Source organism: Camelus bactrianus, chromosome 25 (assembly GCF_048773025.1).
Source record: "Camelus bactrianus isolate YW-2024 breed Bactrian camel chromosome 25, ASM4877302v1, whole genome shotgun sequence".
Classification (NCBI taxonomy): domain Eukaryota; kingdom Metazoa; phylum Chordata; class Mammalia; order Artiodactyla; family Camelidae; genus Camelus; species Camelus bactrianus.
In genome coordinates, this window is record NC_133563.1 from 11,386,375 (window position 1) to 11,408,251 (window position 21,877).

General features: G+C 32.2%; 1 protein-coding gene across 11 annotated transcripts in view; it reads left to right on the plus strand.

Moving 5' to 3' along the window:
* The window catches only part of RIMS2 (regulating synaptic membrane exocytosis 2), a 509,607-nt gene that overhangs the window by 361,172 nt on the left and 126,558 nt on the right, over positions 1 to 21,877 (plus strand). For 5 of the 11 annotated variants that reach the window (XM_074352612.1, XM_045517252.2, XM_074352613.1 and 2 more), the window contains one exon: positions 8,043 to 8,143. The exons of the other annotated variants lie outside the window; for them this stretch is intronic. In XM_074352612.1, the coding sequence (XP_074208713.1) occupies positions 8,043 to 8,143 (101 nt within the window). The remainder of the gene's footprint in view (positions 1 to 8,042; positions 8,144 to 21,877) is intronic. 11 annotated transcript variants of the gene reach the window in all.

The following is a 21,877-nucleotide window of genomic DNA, read 5'->3' on the forward strand; positions in this document are numbered from 1 at the left end:
ACCAGAGAGTTACACAGCAGAAGGAATCAGAGTATCTGGTTCAAAATCATTCATTTTTACAGATGATGAATTTTATGCCCAAAAGGGTGAAATGAAGTGTTTACAGTTGTAGAGCTTATGAAATTAAGACTCAAATCCAAATCTTGCCTCTTACCTTGAAACCAGTGCTGTTTTTAAGATTTTCTTCAATCCTATGTATTATTAATATACTCATTACCCTAAATTTGGGCAGTTCCATAGCCCTATCAAGTCTGTGATGATTACCTCCATTGCACTCTCCATGGTCAAAACCCTGATCTTCTACTGTGGTCCCAAGTACATGCTGATTTTACATGTTGAGACCAAAATGGTGCTAAAATCCAAATCCTCTGAATAATAAAGCCCCAGTAGTCTTTTTCACTGAATTTAGATGTGAAAAATAGACGTACTCTATTTCCTGAAATCACTAGAACCCTCTTTATAGTTTATGTCCTAAAGTATTAGAATATCAGTTTCTTTTGACTGTAGTGAAAGGAGTATGAAATTTGTCTATAGCATCTCCTTTGAAGTACTATTTAATGAATATGGTAAGGAGTTAATAAGGAAACAGCATACTGATACACAGCATAACGGGCGACCTAAATATCTAAAATAGATCATTAAGGTTAAGAAGATAATTTGAAAGACTATTTAGCCCATTAACTATGAGCCTTGAAGTAGGACAACAGTTTCATACATTTCTAGAGCACTTACGTTTCGTTTAATTCCACATTTCACTTAGGCATCTATGAAGTTCAGTTTTCCTACATTACTGGGAGCAAAGATCATTTTATAAGCAAACTCATTATAAGCAAAATCAAATTATATTTCCTTTCACTCCAAATGTGTTATTTCCAAGTGACCACAGTAGAAAAATCCTCAAAATTAATTGATTTGGAAATAATTATTTCTCAAAACTCATGTATCTTACTTGCACAGTTAAGACTAAGTTGGTTTACACTTTAAAAGAAAATGCTTCTATTTGCTCCAGTACTAATACAAAATAACTTGTTATGTGATTTACAATTTTTTCACAGTACTTATTTTCATACCTTTTTTCAATTTAATTTGTTCCAATATTTGCTATTCTCTACGTTACATTTATTTTAACAAATAATTTAGCTAACAAAAGTGTATTTTTGTGGGGAGGGTATAGCTTAGAGTGTGTGCTTAGCAAGCACGAGGTCCTGGGTTCAATCCTCAGTACCTCCATTAATAGGAAAATAATAATCAATCAATCAATAAAATAAAACAAAATCTAATTACTCCCCCCCCCCCAAAAGAGGATAAAATACTGGGCTTTAAAAAGAAAAAAAATAGAGAAAAAAAAGAAAAAGAAAACTTAAAAAATAAAATGACAATATAGATTATCAAATAAAAAAAATTTTTTTAAATTACTTTTTTGCAAGGTCCTAGTGTATAACAAAGTTTTAGTCTAAAATATGAGAAAACTCATTATGGGCAAGTGATTGTGAAGAAAGCATTTTAAAGTAACTTCTAAAAGTTTTGTGCACAATTTCTTAAGTCCTACACTTGAGAAAACTAATGTGGGAAATTTTAAAGCATGACAGATCACTTTTTATATTAATATTCACAAAAATTGGAAAGATCTGCACTTTATTGCATTTGGAAGTATTTCTTATTATGTACCATTTTTAATCATTACATCCACATAAATATATGTCCCTGAAATAAATTAAATAATGAGCGATTTGCATTTAAATTTGCATTTTAAAAATAATTTAACATTTATTTTCAAAGCATTTTTATCCACTCATGGGAAGAACATAGGGTTTTCAAACTGGATAATTTGTCCTTGTTCACATAAACGTTATAGTTTGTGTTTTTTAATAACATTTTTTTCTGTATAATGTATGGTCATTGTGGACATTTTATGAACTATGTATTAACCCAAATAAGAAACCAAAAGCACTTATACTAACTTCTAATAACCAGTGATAACTGCTCTGGTGTGTAAATCTTAAATCTTTTTCACTCCATCTCTTTGTCTTTTGTTTCAATTATGTGCATTTATATTTTTATGAATTTACTTGGTGTTTTAAATTACAAACTATACTACCATATCTATCATTTAATATTTTATAATCACTAATTGTGGTATCTTTATTTTATATAATTTACATATGTGAATGCACATGCACACCATTCTCATTTCTCCTGGATACGTAATTATCTGTAGATATATTGTAAGTGCAGTTAACTAATCCCCTGTCTTGGACATATGGAGTTTCTTTCCCTGGCCTTTCTTTTCCCTAGACTTTATAATTATCAAACAATAGCGCCATGAGTATGTATGTATGTCTTTGCACATTGATTTATTTCTTTAGGAAAGATCCTGGGAAGTGAAATTTCACGTTAAAAAATATGACCATTGTAAAGCCTTTTTATACACAGTACCAAATATGTTTTATTTTTTTAAGTAATTTGCTTTTTGTCTTTGTACATCAGGTACTTCAGAAAACATTTATATAAATGACCATTAATTTTTTGTTAATGAAATTGTTAGTATATTACTGTCAATCTGAAAAATAAGTTTTTTCACAGTTATCAGATTATCGAAAGAACTGTTAAAATATTCAGTAAAATCAGAGACAGTATTTTCTTTTTGAATTGCACTGCCTTTGAAAATAATATTATAACATGACAAAGTATTACATATTCTTATTTATCTCATGAGTCATTCTAACAATTTCTACTCTTATTCCTCTGACTACTGAAAGACATCAATAAGTTGTTTTTATAGACTTTTCTACTGCACCTGGAAAATAAATACAAATATCCATACATTTTCTTGTGTGATTGTTACATCAGAGTGAGCAAACAGCTGCATACACTGATTATACGTTTTTCTTTATTGCATTTAATTTGGTATATACTTAAATGGTGATTGTAGCATTTAGAGACTACATGAATTTGGCCTTTTTAACTTTAATCACTTGGAATGTTATTTCTGTCACTGTCATCATTATTGTCTGTAATCTTCTTTTGTTTTGTTGTGCCTCTTCCACACTGTGTTTTCTTAGAAGAAAAGTTTGTAAACCAGGATTTCATAGGATAGATATCACAAGTAATTTTTTCCTCTCCTTGATGATTTGGCAAAATATAGTTAATTTTTAAAAATGATTCTAATATGTAAGTAATATACTTCTTTAGCTTCACTCAGAAAAAGGCCTCAGATAATATTTTGATTTATGTTCAGTTTACATTTATTCTATCTCTGTATTTTATACAAATACACTTTATCCACATTGACTTCAATTATTTGGATAGTTTCAACAGGGAATAGTTTGTGTTGGAAGTCTTTCACTACTAATTAAAATTTGATATTACACAAATGTCTTTAATTCTCAAATTTAACTGGAAAGTAAATCTAGCGTGTACCTTTTATAAGGATAAAATTTAGAATAAATCCAGTCATAAGATGTAAATATTTAATGATCAGCCCACAAGTTCTTGATGTATTATTTTTGTTAAAAATATGAACAGTATAAATTTGTTTTCTAACCTTAGATTATTTAAAGGCACATCTTAGTTTTGTGAAGACATAATAATTAAAGAAAAAGGAACTAAAGATGTGAATATTTTCATCAGAAACCCTCATGAAACAGATAGCCACTTAGTGAAACTTTTTAATCTCAATTAAAGGAAGACCTTTTTTTAACCTGAAGCCAAATATTTATATATAGGCAGAGGAAAAGGATGGGTCAAGGAGGAGGGAGAATGTTTAAAAGTTATTAAATTAGCCTCAAGAATCTGGGGTGCTAAACAATATAGCTTGTAGATTTAGATAAGATTGATAATCTTAGGCTCCCATGATGCTGTAATCGTAGGTTCTCCAATGTTTTTCCCTGAATTTTGGTGTTCTTTCTTTGAGCTTTGCTATTGGGCTTAAGAGTTTTCCCTCTTAAGATCCCCAGACCTGAGCATTTTGTTTAAGATCACAAGATGTGTCACCAAGTCGGCAGTCCTTCAATTTTCTGTTTACTGTTTATATTCATTGTGAAGTGCATTACTGCCAAGCCTGTGTTCCTACTTCAAAGAAGTTTGGTTTGTAAAGCTGCTTTGGGACTCCAGTAGCGTGTGTGCGTGTGTTTGCGTGTTTGTGCACGTGTGTGTGTGTGTGTTTGTGTTTGGAAAAGCAAATATAAAGCCATTGCTGTTTGACATGCACTATAGAAATCACTGAAAGTATACTGATGATCTTTGTATTGCAAATGCAGAAACCCAAGCAACCACTGTCTTGCTGCCTGTTAATCTGGCCGTTTTCAACTACATCTCTGATTACAAAATCCACCTATAACTTAACTTTTTTAAACTTGATTGCCATGCCAACATTATAAATATGGTTTTTTAAATTTTTAGACACTTTAAGTAGTCTTTTTTTAAGTTCAAAATAACCACAACACTTAGTTTGTTGGTTTACGAACTAAGTTTGTTGGTTTAAGAACACGTTAACCTCTTATGTTATTAAGATATTAATGAAATAAGAAATCATATTTTCTTAGTTTAGTTAATAATTGACCTTATACCAGAAAGAATTTGAGACAATTTGAATATTACAGTTTAATACACTTAAACAGATTACCTTTCCAATAAATAGATATAAATATATGCAATCTTTTGTTGTATTGGGTTTGTCCATGAAGTCTGATTGTCCCATTAACCTCTTAATCTATTTTTGTTATAATTTGAAAATGCTTTGATATTAGATTTGATTTTGAACACATAATGACTGTGTTTTCAGTGTACTCAAATTACAAAAGCATATTAAACCTCTAGGATGTCTTCTGTAATAAGCACAGTGTCATTACATATAAGCAGTATGACTCATAGAGATTCCTAGGTAAATTTACCTTCTGAACCTATGAGCCAGTGTTTCCCAGAATGTGTTTTTAAAACTAGTTCAGCAAGATACTACCTGGTAAATAGGTGGAAGGAGAGATGCTATCTGTGATCAAATAATTATTATTTATTACAGAATTTTCAGGACCTTTTATATGCAAATTTGTAGATTTACGTAAATTTGAAAGAGGAGATTGAACAAAAACTTGCCTCCTTAACACGTTAACTTATTTTCCTTTTGTAGAGTGCAGCATTGGACATCAGAGTTGAAAGTTCAGGAAAATACATATTCCATTCCCCAACCAGATAGTGAACAACCCTTCTACTTGCATTGATTCCTCCAAATTGTGTTTTATTCCTTGGGGGAAAAGAAACAATACTGAGTTTGGTTGAAACCAAAATAATGTTATTGAAAATATTATTTCTGGGTTATTTTCCTTAGAGAAAATGATTAACAAAGAAAAATCAACTCGCTGGTGAAGAATCTCTCATGGTGGGTCTCTTTATAAATAGGATACTTTCCTCTCTGAGGATATTATTGTTTGTGGAGTGTTTTGTTTATGAGAATAGACTGATTAAAATGTAGAAAAAGAATGGAAGACTTCATATGAGCCAAATAATTTTGGAGAGAGGCCTGTCTGGTTACTGTTTGTCCTAAGGATTGGACTCCTAGGAGAAGTTAAAGTTACAAGTTAAAAGTATGGTTACCCAAGTTTGTTTATTGGATAGTCACTAAGGTGATTGCCTTAAGATTTCATTGGTTAAGATTCTAACAAAAAATTTTTCCAATGAAGGACCATCTATAGATGATGATTGAGTCTGGAGATGAGAGATGCGTTTGAGATTAAATTTAGTTGATAACATATTTAAATGGTTATATTACTCTCTCTATTTGCCTGTATGTTTACTTTTAGCAGATACACATTAATATTCATCTTAGATCCCCCAGTGATCTGTTAAATATAAATGATGATCCATAAACTTGATTTTGCAAAATTTTTAAACCATTACTAAGGAGAAATACTCTTTCCATAGCAGTATTATCAATATGCTTTAATGCAAGGGTCAGCAAACTCTGCCCCTAAGCCAAATCCAGGCTGTTGCCTATTTTGTAAATACAGTTTTATTGGACTACAGCCACACATATTTGTGTATTCATTGTCTGTAGCTGCCTTCATATTACAATGGCAGAATTGCATACTTTGCAAAATCTAAGATATTTACTGTTGGGTCCTTTACAGAAAATGTTTCCTGTCTCCTGCCAGTATGTATCCCATTACTATCTAATATTTAGAAAGATTTTTTTTAAAAAAAGAAAGAATTTAATATAAGTCATAAGAGGTTGATGTCCAGGAAATAGTCTAAATATTAGAAAATGCATATATATGTATGTATGTGTATATATCTCTATGTATGTATATATATATCTATATATGTATATAATGTGTTTAAACTTTGTCTATTGGTGCTATTTATGTTTAAAATATGATTTTGCTACTATGATATTAAAATGAAACTTTTTAAAAGAAACTTCCCAAACACTTAACTTAGCTAATATTCTTTCAGTACACATAATTTTTTGAAGTTGGGATGGCTTTTTTTCCCCTACCCTCAGAGAAAATAAACATATTTACCAGAGAATCTCTCTTGAGGTACAAACAATTCCAATATTGTATTTTACTAGACTAACAGGCATTTATACTTGGCTATATTTTGCATTTATATCATGGAGGCACTCACTTGATTTTATGTATCATTCAACTTACATTAACATATTTCTATTCCCATTTTATAATTTGGCACAGAATCAGTTAATCAAATCATTATTCAAATTTGACTCAAACAAATTGCTTAATTGATTTAAATTGCTCTTTTACTTAGAGGTCATAAAATCTAAACTCTGTACATTCTTTGAGTCAAAGTTTTCTTACTCCTTTTTGAAGCTTTTTCTTCCCCTCATGTCTTATTTTAATTTTCAATTTTTACTTAAATTTTTTACTAACAGGAATTATCAAACACACTGAAGATTTTTTCAGGATGAGTATTAACATACCTATTTTTGAATAGGCACACTTTTGTCTAAATGTCTTTACTGCAGTTTTAAATATGATCTTAAGCAAGGGGTATGTGTGTGTGTATGTTTACACTCTTACATTTAGTGTTTCTGAATTTACGTGACAATATTTTATTATAGATACCCACTTGAGCTTACTAAGATACGATTATTTTTCCCAGTTTGTAGATTGGTAACATACAATTGAGATTTTGTTTTTCCATTATTTATGAGAAATGGAATTTTTCTATAAAATCTCTTTAGTAAAAATCATAAATACCATTTTAAAGCACTTCATGTTTGCTAAGATTTTCTAGTTGAATTTAGTTCTTATTCTAACCAAAGTTTTTAAAGATCCTTTGATATCTGTAATTGATGTGTTTTGAGGAAGCACCTGTTATAAACAGCATTAATCTCATTTTGTCTCATTTTTCCTTATTATCTCGTTTCTCACCTCCTTACATTTTTTTTTCTCAAATGATTTCAGTAATACTTTATGCCTTTACTGGCATGGTATGTTTTCAGGAGTATTATTCCAAGTGCCTCTGTCTTGATCCAAGTTCTAGAAAATTCAAGGTCAAAAAATCTTGATAACTGCATCCACTTGTATGCTGCAGCAACCTGCTTTAGTTTAACACATGGGGTGATTTTCTGATAATTCTAAATGCAGTTGTAAAATTGTATTTGAAACCAATTAGACTTACAACCTTTTTCCAGTAAATAAATCAAATCTTGATGAATTAATTACAAGCCACAATTCTTATCATATTACTATTGTCATATTTATGTGCTGACAAATATATTCTCCTAAACATACATGTACCAGAAAATGTTTTCTGTTTAATGAAGATTTGTTGTCTCTGTTTAAATTCACTTACATTTTATTCAGATTTAAATTATTTTACAGATTTAATAACCATGATTTTATTCACCAAATTGCATTCTTAAAATAAATCTAGAAAATAATATGATATTTAATTTGTACGTACTACCTTGAATGAAAGTAATCTTTCAGCCTAGCATTTCTTTTTTTTTTATACATCCTGTAAGTAGGGCTCAGAAATAAGAACTGAACATTAATTTTATGGATTTTTTTTCTACTCGATAGGTGCTATGGATATAGAGGAGAGAAATCGCCAAATGAAAATTAACAAATACAAACAGGTAGCCGGATCAGATCCCAGACTGGAACAAGATTACCATTCAAAGGCAAGACATTTTTCTTTTTAAAAGTTGTGAAATAATCAATTAGTCATATGAAACCGTTAGCGTCTCATAAGCTGCTAAATGCAGATTAGTCAAACATAAACATATGATCCAATGGCCCCATGATATTATTAAATGCTAAAATTTTTATGTGTTTATATACCAACTTCTAGGTATAGATTTGTGTTAATGTAAAAGAATTATTATATATTATAAGAGATTAAGGAAATAAAACTAATAAATGATGTGAAGAGCAAATTTTTTAGAATTTTTTGTTTTATAAAACCTGTAAAGGCCCCAGCACCCTCAAAAAATGCTTAAGAAAAACCTCGATTATCATCGCACGGTTTTCCTACATATAGAATTTTTTATTTTATAGTATTTTAATTCAATCTAGTTTATTAATAAGTTATTGGAACAAAATACATACTCTTGAGGCGTTGTAAGGCGTTTGAAAGTTTTTTAGTGAGAATCTTTGAACCACTTTCTGGTAGTAAATTAAGGTGTGAAGTCTACTAGTGTAGAAAAAACTATTTCATTGTTCTTGCCCTTCATTGCCTTTGTATTTTCAAAACATTTTAGGTTCATCATATTATTCATGGCCAAAGTCGTGAAAAGACTTCGTTATGCTGTGCCTATTTAAGATTTAACAAAAGAATGAAAATAATAAAACTTATTCATAACATTTAGTTAATATGTGTCTAATCATTGCAATCATGTAATATTTGTAGTCCCTGTACCTATAAATTAGAGTAAAGCAGTTACAATTTTTATATACTCAGGTCTATTTTATCCTTACCTTGTAAACCTCCAATTTCTCTCAGTTATGCCCCATTCTTCAGTAAAGACAAGACGTATAAGTAAAGCGTAACTGGCTACACTGGATAGGCGTATGCAGTAGGCAGCGTAGGTTTTTAGTTTCTCCATTATATGACCTAGAGGAGGCAGAGATTCTTATATCAGCATTCTCTTTCAAACCACCAGTCTCTTCCCCAAATTACATGAATCCTGCCTGATGTGGTGAATACAGGATTGTTCATCACAGGGTTCTGCTGTCCTGGAACTGGCCCAGGCTGAAAGCCAAGAGAAAGGTAAATTTAAGACAAATAAAAAATAGCCTTGCCTTCATGTAGCAGGTTCTAAACTTCTAGAAATTTTTCTCTAAAGTGAAAATATGAATAGCTTCAAATAGGTTCAGTGACTTTCACAGAAAATAGATTTGGAATGATACAGTATTTCGGATACATCTCTAATCTTTTGAGCTTGATGTCAGGAATGAGACCTGTGCCTTCCCAGGTACTGTTTTGATGTTTCTGCCTAAGGCTGAGTAGAGAGACCTGATCTTTTGTGGCATCTGCTATGCTCTAATCTCTCATGTATTCATTTTATATATCCAAAGACCAAGGCACGAAGTCCTAATAGAATAGGATATGAAAGCTCCTATAAACTAACACAAATTTATTTTATGTCCCACTATACTTCAGGGAGGAATGTAGATGACTCTTTAAAATACATATAATATTCTCACTAATACTGTCAATGAAGAAATGAGTATCAAGGGAAAATGAAGTCAAGACAAAACAGGATAATGCTAGAAGCAAAGTTTGTGAATAAAACGCATAGTGTGAGTCTTACACACCTGCTACAGGTGGAGCATATATTTTGACCATAAGCTTCCTAACAAACAGCACAGGCAGAAAGGGAAACGGGGTCACCTGTATGATTTACATTGTTCATGCAATAAAAACAAGTTCCTTAGAAGCAATACTAATGAGTCTTGTTACGGATGCCTGGCAGAAATTTACTAAAGGAATACTATAGGCATGGCTCAGTTTTTTTTTTAAGAAAAATAAGTTTTGATTACATTCCAATTCATAAATTAAAGAATGCTTGAGTATTCAAAGTTTCGTATCTGACTCCAATTATTTTAGGTTAGAAAAAAATTTAAGTCTTGGCAATGGACTAGTTATGCTAAGCAGTATGATTTCCTAGGTATTCTAAGGCAGCAATTTTCAAAGTGTAGCCCCAGACCATTACCTGAGGACTTGTGGAAGTGCAATTCTCTGGCCCCTTCCAGGCCTATTTAATTGAAACTCTAGGAGTGAGGTCCCTGTGTTTTAACAAGCCTCCCAGGTGCTTCTGGTGTGGACTGCAGTTTGAGAACTACTGGTCCAAGGTGAGCTGCATGTACAGTTTGCTTCTAGGCAACTGAAAGAGTTGACTTTCTCTATTAGGAAGCCAGTGATGAATGATGTCACTTAACAATGGAGACTTTCTTTTGAGAGTAAGTCATCTGACTCCTTGACAAGGCCTCTCGTAGTTTCTAACAAATCCTGTCTCTTATAATTGCATTTTCTATTCCTGGAGTTATGCACTCAACCTAACCAAGGATGCGATCCAGTCATTAAGTACAACTTTTTAAAAAGGTCTAAAACCCAACTCTGTTTTGTTCCACGGCAAATTTCCTGATGTGGAACTATCTTTGCTGGGTCATGTATCTGCTTGTCATCCCTACTTTGATTTTCCTCTCTCATGGATCAAAAAGAAAATTACAGAGTATTCTTTTTCAGTCAAAGGCATATATAGATTTAGTCATTATTAATTTCCATACTAACAATTCTTTAGATTAAAATTTTCAACAGCATTCATCTCTTTAATTTGGGATATTTACCTTACATTTCCATTCTTTTCTTGTTTGATAGTAAGTGCCAATTAAAGACTCGCTATTGAGCTATGTGCTTTAGTACATTAGGTCTAATTCTTAAAAAAAAAACCATTTACTAGGTGAGGGCACTAAGAAACATAGAAACATAGAAAGGTTAGGTGATCTCCCCAAGTTCACATTAAATCATGGAAAATATTATTCGTAGCTAATCTGGCTTTCAATTTTGAGATAACTGTGATTAAATCCAAAGCCTCAAACAATGGGGCATATGCTGTACTTCTGAGCTGTATTCCTGAAATTATAGTGATGCTATTAAGAAGCTTTGGCAGAATCTAATTGTCAGTGAACTTCTTTTTTAAACTACACATTCCACATTTTAAAGGGTATTGCCTCCTTGAATTTCTCAAGCGTTCTGCTCTGATAGTTGTAAACAATTCTTACTAATTTTTAAAATATCTCCTTAGTAACTCGCTTTGAAAGTATCTGTAGAGCAATGCCTATTAAGTTACTGTCTTTCTAAAGATATTTTAAATATATTAGGAAATTTTTAAGCAGACAGTCTATATTTAATAAAAGCATCAAAAACTATGAGCAGATAGGATTCTTCTTTAATCAGGCAATGATTTCTTGGGGGTTTTCCCTCAAAATAGAATTTAACTATGTAGCCAGTGCACCCTTTCATGCTTAATGCATTTTTTTTATCCCAGCTTAAATGTGATTCATCTATTCTACCTGCAGCAGAAATTTAAGGATCAACTTAAAACCAATGTTCTCTGCTCCGCATTGGTTCAGAAAAATGTGATTTGTCTGTTAAATTTAACAATGTGAATTATAACTCAGCATAGGCCAGCTACCCTTCCATGAGTTATATAATTACAATAATTAGCAATAATTGATAAACAATGTATATACTTTATGAAAATGAATATGGAGAATTTGATAATATTTACTTAAATAAATGGTGTTTGTTTTTAAAATTAACCATATTTAATGTTTTTAAATGAACCCAGAGGCTATTTTTCAAAAGATTTCAACAGAGAAGCTACACAGTTTATTGATACAATATTTGTTTGGAACTCAAAGCTTATTTCTCTGTAGAAAAATGTTCTTTTTGGGTGGTAATGTTCCCACAAAAATATCTTACCCCTGTTATAGCATTTGTATTATAATCTATTTTCTTATTTTTCTCTCTAGAATTAAATAATATAGCCTGTAAATTGCCTAGAATTTTTCAAATTTGAACCAGAAATTCATGTTAAGCCACTTAACCTGTCATCTAATAGACTGAGTTAGTGTTCTGGGGGCAGAGAACAATGCAACACAAGAAAGGAAAAGAAAGTTTTCTTCCATCCTTTGTGCATACCTGAGCCTAGGTACTTGTCACCTTTCCTACCAAGCTTCTTGTCTTTTAAGGATCATTCACTGATTTCAAAGAGACATATTAAGAGGAAAACAATCCAACTAAAGTAGTTTACATTATAATATGAACTGTATGACACAGAGATAGTTTCATTTTTAGAAAAATAAGCTCTGTAAATACAAACAAAGTTCACACGTTGGCGTTGTAGACAATATCAATGTAAGAAAATTCAGATAGTTAAAGACAAAGTATTTTTGGCAAGTAGATCACCATTGCTGACTAAGCTCTTCCCTTTACTCGAACTTTTCTTAACAAGAAGAATACACATTCAAAGCTGGCCCTTTGAAACACAATCAACCAAGTGTTTTTGGTTGATTTTCGAGACAGGCAGCAGGGACACCAGAAGAGGGGAGACAGGTTGGGGCTGGTTAGGAGTGGCAGAAATGGGCTGTTTATAAGTTTGATGTTTGTAAGTCAGGAGTGCTTTCAGACTCTAATCACCAACGCGTGGCAGCAGTACTTGAGTTTAGTGCAGGAGATGAGAACGCAGCCTGGAGCCAGGCAAACTCTACTGGGGTGACTTTGGGTAGCTTAACCTCATAGTCTCAGTTTCTTTATTTTACTGAACAGGGTTTTGAGATCTATTTCATATGGTGATGAGTAAGAGAAAATGAGATAATGTAAAATGCTTACTAAATGTTGCAGATAACATTTATTATTATTTTTATAGTAACAGCGAATGCGTCTATAAGAACCAGAAATGAGTATGACAAGGTTGAAAAGAAATGGTAAAGAAATAATTGAGCTAATGAAAGGAATTTTAGTGTAACTCAGCTATTATTGAGTGTTCCCTTTATTCTCAGATAAAGAGATTGAAGCAGCAGAGGTCCAAAAGGAAAAATCAAATTTAGGGGGAAAGAATTTATGAATCTTCAAAAGATATGGAGATAAAAAAATAAAGAGAGCCTAGAACATAACAGATGATAAGAAATTACAAACTAAATTACTGAAATGAAAAAATGATGTTATCAGAGTTGACACTGAATGCACCTGGCCCTTGGAAAGTTTATTAACAGGTACATATATGGGTATGCATATTTAAAAAGAAATATTCTTTAAGAGCAGTGACATAAATGGATCTGAAAACTGAAAAACTAAATTTATAAGAAGCAAATTTTAAATGTCGATTAGATGACTTTGTACAAATCATTAAGATGATAGATGCAAATACATGTGTTTATTCAGAGTGAAGAAATGAAAGATATGATTTTATAGCAATGATTGAAATAAGGTTCTAGGAGAAAAATTTCTTTGCATAAGCAGAAAAGTTGAGTTTCTGGTAGCATATAACATAGCCAAGTAACAGTACAGTTGAGCTGGACCTTATGCCCACTGGAGGAAGAATTGCTGATCATCAGTTCTCAAGCTACCCAGAGAACCTGGTATTCACATAAAACAGACACCATTGTGCCAGTGTAGATGGAGTCATCTGATACATAGAGCGTTAGAAGTCTAATAGGAATAATCTCAGTAACACAATCTCTACCTTGTAAGGTCCTCAAGGGGTAAGTTAGGATGTCCTATAGGAAGTAATGAAACATCCTTTCTTGGAATAAGCAGTCAACTATTTTGTGAACGAGGGAGGATTCAGATTCAAAAAATTCCTGCTAGGCTTAATCTAGCCTGATATCCAGCAAAATTGTTTCATTTTTTAAAAATCAGAGTTAAGATCACCTACTCATAGTTTCCAGCCCAAATCAGGTCAAGAATTCTTATCACTTATTGATGAATATAGCAGGGAAAATGCCAGTGGCTGCACCTGGATTTCTTCACTGAAACAAGATTTCTCTAAACTTCTGCTTTGTCGAATGTTTCTATTGCATTCTTTTCTACATAACCTTGCAATCAGATAGCTTCATGTTTTTAGCCAAATCTCAAAGAAAACTTCTGTAAGTCAGTGAAATTGCTGTTATGGGAGCATCAGGAGAAATAAAGATAAATCACATTACCTGGAAGCATTCTTTCTGCCACGCTGAGCCTACAAGGCTCTGAGAAGTTGTGCTGAGTCCTGGGTGCTGTTGCCACTTCCTACATGTCTTCCACCAGCCAAGGACATGTTTTGACGAAGTATAGTGCACTTTAGATTGTTTCCTGGCCCCAAACCAGGCCACACCCTTCCAGACTGTCAGGCCACTTATCCAAACCAGCCAGCTCTAAGCCTTTAATTAGTCACTTGCTTTTTTACTTCACTGTATGGTTGTTACTTTACCAAGTATATTTATGAAGAGAAATAAAACTAGAGTTTAAAAATCTAGATTATTAAACTGGCAAGTAAGAGCAACAGTATACGTAGTATGGCCCTAGAAGTACAAGAGATGTTAATGGTAATCTTATCAAGGCCTGATAAAAAAAATTAGTCCCACCTACAAAATCAACAAATGTCTGAATAGCCTAATTTAAAGAGTTGTAGATGGAAATAAAAAAGAAACTAGATAAAATCATATTTTAAAAGCTTTTTTATCCTGTTTTCTCTCTTCTGTGGTTTCTTCTTAGCATGTTTGTGAGGGTAGATTTCTAGTTTATATTACATGAAACATCCACCAAACTAGTATTTAAAAGTAATGGAAAATTGTCTATATGTATTTACATAATTTATTCTTTTATCTTTGACATAAATAATGATCAATATATCAAGGAAGAAGGAACCATTGGAAGTATATCTTCCTGCTATTAGTGTGCACTGTCAGTAATCCCAGTAGTAACCATATTCGCAGCACAACTTCTGAAGTCTTGATTATAATAATAGAGATCTATAGGCAGTTTTATTAATCACTCTTCAATTGTTTTCAGGGATTATGTTTAAATACGGACTACAGAGTAATATTACAAGTGTGGACTCCAGCGAGGAGAGTGTAGCTCAAATGGTAGAGCACATGCTCAGCATGCTTGAGATCCTGGGTTCAATCTGCAGTACCTCCTCTAAACAAACAAACAAACAAACAAACCTAATTACCTCCCCCCCAAAATTTAAAAAAAAAATGTGGACTCCAGAACAAACTGCCTGTGTTCAAATCCTACCTCTGGCACTATTTTTATCACTTGGGCAAGTTAATTAACATCCTTGTGCCTAGATTTCTTATTCTGTAAGATGTGCTCATATTAGTACCTACCTCATAGGACTATTTTCAAGATTAAATGTATTTGCATGTATGTATAACTCGTAAACAGAATTTGGACTATAATAAGGAGTAGGTAACTGTTAGCTGTAGTATGATGGTGGTGGTGTTGGTGGTGATGATGATGATGATGATGATGATGATGATGAAAGAGAGAAAGAAGAATCATTTTCAGCAGATACCTTGCTCTTACCAGGTTTATATTTGTTGCCATCAACAATCTACTAGATATAGATTAGTAAATCTTTAAGATAATCCTAAAAATATGTGAGGGGAAAGGGAGGAAAAGTGTAAAAATTAATGATAATCTAAAAGGTCTTAAAAGTTATTTAGGTTATCTTTTTTTTTTTACCAGGTTAGTCAAATTTTTTTCTACCTCAAGTTATTATTCTTGCCATTTCTACTTCCTGATCAGCTGGAATATACTTCAACTGTAAACAGAGAGAGAGAGAGAAAATCATTTTTACACATAATTTATCTATATCTATGCCTATACACACACATCCTAAAGCTCTGAACCAGAGGAGAATCTCTCTCCTCCATCTTTTAGCTGATGGAAGCAACAACTGCTTATTTTTTCCTTGTCTCACAAGTACAAATAGACCTCGCTTTATGTAACAGATGTACAGTTGAAAACTTAATAGTAAATAATTTTAAGGGAATTTTAGAATTTTTTAATTTTTATTTGTGACTACTCTATGAATTTAAAAATTTCTAACTTTAGGGTTTTTTTCCTTTACACCTTGACTTAGTTTGCTAGGGCTGCCATAAAAAAAAGCCACAGAGTAGGTTGCTTAAACAACAGGAATTAATTTTCTCACAGCCTGGAGACTAGAAGTCCAAGATCAAAGCGTTGGCAGGTTTGGTTTATTCCAAGACCTCTCTCATTGGCTTGCAGATGACCACCTTCTTGCTGTGTCTTCACATGGTCATCCCTCTGTGTGTGTCTGTGTTCAGATTTCCTCTTATAGGGACACATGCCATATTGGATTAAGGCCCACCCAGCGTGACCTCATTTTACCTTAAGTACTTCTTTAAAGGCCCTATCTCCAAAACTGAGGTACTAAGAGTTAGGACTATAAGGTGAATTTGGGGGATATACCATTCAGCCATAACATCTCTCTACAAAGTAATTAATAGTAATTAATTTACCACCTTAATGCATTATGAAAGCTCATTTGATTATAATAAGAAATACGGATCTTTAGGCAACTAACTGTAGCTATTTGTTTCAAATTTTTTATTTCTTAAAATTTTGACTACTTTTCTCTATTTTCCAACTACCTTCTTAGATTCCAGGAGATGAAACATTTTTTATTTTCAAGATTATTTTTAAAATTATTTTTCTTAGTTATAAAACCGCATTTAAATTTAAATATGTTTTTCTTAGCTATAATATCATGCAGACATTCAAGCGTGTGTCCTTTTTTTTACATTATATTTGTCAATTGCTGCCTCCTACTATATAATATAACCACATGTCATGCTAGGAAAACCACATGTCAGGCCAAGAAATATTAAAAAAGATATTTTTCAGATACGAAGTCATTTGAGATGACTAAGACAGCAACTTATATGTTATAGAACACTAAAAAATTACAGAAGAAATTGTAATTTTCCCCTTTTTAGTAAATATGATGTTGCTAAACAGTAACAAAAGAATTTTAAATACATTGCATCCAGCTGCTTGCTGGTAAAAGAGTCAATCTATGGACAATAGCTGCTATTGCCAAGGGCATAATTTCTTCCTGTATATTACCTAACACACAGGGGAAACATTTTTTCTTTTACCTCCAGCAAAAAAAGAAATTTATGCATTCATCTTTGCTTTCATCAAGCTTCCAGAGTTGCTGGCTTGCTAACAATTAGAACACCCCACGGGGGGATATAAGGGATGGGTCACTGAGGGGTGAGAGATCTTTCTTTATAGAATCAAGGAGGATTTGGGAAATAAGGAAGAAAATGTGATAAATAGGGCAGAAATATTCTTTCCAACTCACATTTCGTATAATTTTCAAGGATTAAATACAGATGTATAAAAATTACAAATATAAGAATATTCAAAACAATAGAGATGTGAAAACATTTAAACCTTCTGAACCAACCAACCAAGCTATTTACCACCTCCTAAAAGACATACATTCTGTCTTATACGGTGTTTATTTGCTCATTTCTTATCTTTTTATTAAACTATACACTTCTTGAGAATGAGGATATAGTTTATTCATCTTCGTAGTCTCTCTAGTGTCAAGAACAAGATACGAATTTCAAGAGAAGGTATGAAAGGTTATTGGCTAAGAGTCAAAAACCAATTTTCTAATGGGCATATGATTATTGGTTTCTGCCTAGAGTTAATCATAGTAGAAAGAATACTCAGAAAGAATTGGAAGATTTAGGTTCTAATTTTGATTGTACTACTTATGTGATAAGATTTTGGGTAAATTGCCCCATGGTTCTTCATTACCCAGCTTTTTTCTGCATGCATGCAAATTGAAGGAACATTGTAATCTATAAAGTACTACACAAATATACGATACTTTGGTGGCCAAATTGACAAAAATCACTGTGTAATAACACTTGGGTTTTAAGCAAACTCATCATTAATTAAGGAAATCATTTTATCTCATAGCTTAATCTTTAAAACTATGTTTGAACTAGATCTTCTATATTTCATTTCCTCTATCTAGTGTTGTTTCATTTATTGATTCAGTAGTCTCAGAGCAGTGTCAGAATTCGATGTATTCTCACAAATGATGGAATCTATAGATTTTCAAATTAACTTATGCATAATAATTATGATTTAGAGAATAAATTTATGTGTATAATGTTTTTGCCTCATACTTCAAATGGAATAATTATTGGAATAATGGAATAATTATTCAAATGGAATAATAATTGAATTGAGACTTAAGTCAAAACCTTTAGTCAGTTAAAGCAATCAGTCAACTAGGACAGCATGTCGCCCACATCTATAATTTCAATTTAATTTGGCTAATTATAATTTGAACATAGCTAGAGTTGTATTATGTAATAGCTTTGTTCATGAGCACAAAAATTAGCTGTAATTTTTCTTCAGTTGGAAGGATTACAGATATTATTTATTAACAAAATTAATTTACTGTTTTCCTAAATGTGGGATTTTGATTATTTCTATTTTATCAGTTTTGAAGATTGTAAAATAGTACTCTAGTCTGGAAATAATATAGCTAATCTTGGTAAGAACATGTTACTTCATAAGCCCATTTTCATTTTCTGTCCCCAAAAAAATCACCTGAATTTTAAATGGAATGTTAAGGTGTTATTTCAATATGGCATAAAACATCTTTTTATTCAGGTTAGTCTGTATGATTTTTTAAAATTATTTAAAAGCTTTACTTGTTTAAAATTAATCCAAGTACAGTTATAAGTAGTGTTGTAGTGTTATTTCCACGCTAGTTTTATATTCTCATTATGCATATTATTTTATATAGTTTTCAAAGTTTCAGAAAAGGAAGAAAATCTTTATTTTAAGGTATCGACTTAAAGGAGTAAACAATATGTGAATATTTTAAAAAGAAGCAGCTTGGGTTCTAAATATGCTTGCCTAGTACCCCATTAAATGTGACATTGTAGCTCACAAAGATTTTTTTTTTAATGAAAAGAAATAGAAAGACTTTAATACTAACAAGTTGTATAAGCTTAGTCAGTTCGTTTAACTGCTCTGTCTCTACATTTTCTCATTTACAAAATTAAAAGGGTGGATTACATTCTCTCTGAGATCACTCTCAGTTTTAAAATATTGTGTGTTGTTTTTTTTTTTTTAAATGACTCAGTGATGAGTGAATAACTAAAAGTATGTTTCAGCACCAAATAACTTTCCTGGGCTTTTTGCTTAAACAAAAGGTGGTTATAGGAGTCTTCTTTTTTATATCTGAATGTATTATAATCTCAAGGGACATTTAGTAAGTTTCTCTTTCCTGCTACTCAGAACTGCATTACCTGGGGAGTTTCTGAAGCTGATCAGCTCTAAATCTGGATTCTGCTTCTGCAACATTAAAAGAAAAAAATTGCCAGAGAAACTATCAAGTAAATAAAAATAAAATGGAGGACTGAATGAATGAGGAAGGAACAAAGGAAGGAAAGGATAAAGGGAGGGAGAAATGGAAAAAAGAAGAGAGAGAAAATGAAAGAAAAGGAAGGAAGAAAGGAGGAGGCAGGTAGGCATAATCCTTCCAACCTCAGGGTTCATAATCAAATTAAGGAAACAAATGGACGTAAGTAGTGCTCATACAAAGTAGGCTATGTTATGTAATATAGTAAAAGTAAGCCATGCAAAGGAAGAATTAAAAGAGAAATATTCGTTTGGCTTAAAGAAATCTGGGAATACACTTGAATAATACACGAGGTGAAGAACATGTCAGGCAGAGGGAACATTTAAGCAAAGGTATAAAAGCATAAAAGCAGCACAAGCTATGTTTAAGGAACAGCCAGTAGTTCTTTAAAATAGAAATGTTCAGCAAACTAGGATACACATTAGGAGGTAAGAAGTAGAAACGTCTAGGACCAGATTGTGGAGAGCTTTAAATCACTCAGCTAAAAATCTAGAAGGTTCCCCTTTACAATCATGGTCTTTGAAGACATTTTAAGAAGTTACCGGTATGAACAAATTTGTGCTTTTAGAAGATAGCTCCAATGGCATAGTGAGGCTGGATTTGGAAAGAATATTAAAAGACAAGGAGTCCCATTTAGAAGCTATTGCTACAGTCCAAGCAAGACCTAACAATTATTCCTTGCCATGTGTGACTGTTGGCTCCATTTCAAGTGGTCTTAATGCAAACCCACTGATCGTTCCCTGTTTTCTCACACAAGGAATAAGGGTGGTGGGCCTCTTCAGGTTTTCAACAGAATGTAATTTTACCTGCCCTATGCCTGCATTTGATGAGTCAGGCCCTTTTAGGTTTTTCAATATTATTTGGTTATTTAGGCTGTTTTTACCTCTGATTCTCTTCGATGCAACTACCTTGAGTTACTCTATTACTTTGTAAGGATCTAGTATTTGAAAGAGAGCCCTGCTTCGTATCCTCAATCCATTGATGTTTCTTGTGTTTCTGCCTGCTGCAGATTCGCAGGACCATGACCCTACTGCTATGTTGTTAGTGTATTATTTCTGTTGCAACTTTGGGGATGCTAGCTTGCTACTTAGTATCTCCAGCCTATGTCCTAGCAAACTATATAAATATTCTCTAAAATATATATATAAATTGTATAATAATCCATGTAATATTTAAAGATATTTACAAAGGATCAAGTATTAGGAATTCTTATGGCTGAGGAGAGTTTCTTTATGATATATCTTAATTCTAGCTAGATCTTACAAGTTTCTAATCTGAGGGCTTGGAGAAGCATTTAGTCATAATAAGGGTATAATTGCTTTAATAGTGACTCTTCTCTTCTGGAAAAATAGTTTGGACTAGCATCAGGCATTCTGTTCTGCTCTCTCTGGACTTGGATGTAAATGAAATGTTACATATATAAGAATGAGATATTGTTATTAATGTATTTAAGGGCCTAGGAAGAACAGACGTCTTGATTGAGGCAGAAATTTCAGATGACATTTGTTTGAGATATTACTGGATAATAATGGCATAAAAATAAATCTAAGACCCACTAAAGCTGTTGAAAAAGAAAACAGTTACCTTATGTGGATACATCTAAATAAATGGCTAAGTATTAATACATATTATCTATAAGCTTAAAAGTAATAGCTGTCTTAGATATTGAGAAAAATAAAATGACATATAAAATAAAAATTGGAAAGTAGTAAACCATCAAAACTCTTCAAATTTTAGTAATTATTAATGTTGTGGTCATGGATTGTTATGTTCCTTGGCTTAACTTTCCTTGATACCAAGTATAAACATAATTATAAAAACTAACCCAGGTTAACAGTTTCAAGAATGTAGAAATACGGATTCCCAGGTCAGGTTTGATGTAACCCTACCTACTTAAATAAGCCAATCTGGTGTCAAAGGACAATGCCTTATTTTTTTTTTTTAATGAGATATGGAATTAAGGAAGTTATAAAGTTTCCGTAGCTATTTTCAGGCCAAAATAAAATGTTTGAGAACATAGCCGAATGATGATTAAAACCGAGTATCACAATCTAGAACTTCTGTAGTTTCATTATGGAAATATATTACTACGTATAATGAACACTTGTAATTATATGTCTATCATCATGACAAATATTTATTTATGTCATCATCATGATGACAAATGTTTATTATGTGCCAAGACTTGTAATATCATTTAAAGCTCACATCAGGGTCAAAGAAGTTAAGAGGTTTGCCCAAAGTCACCTAGCTGCCAGTAAGTGGGAGAGCAGTTACACATTCTTACTTCCAACGCTATGTCCCATGGTCATTATGATATACTGCCTCTTATCATTAAACTTAGATGACTACCTTATAGTTTTTATCCATATTATTGGTTAAAATAAAGAGTGTATCTTTTTACCATGAGGTCAGAAAATATTTTTCTGGCACAGAATATTCAGA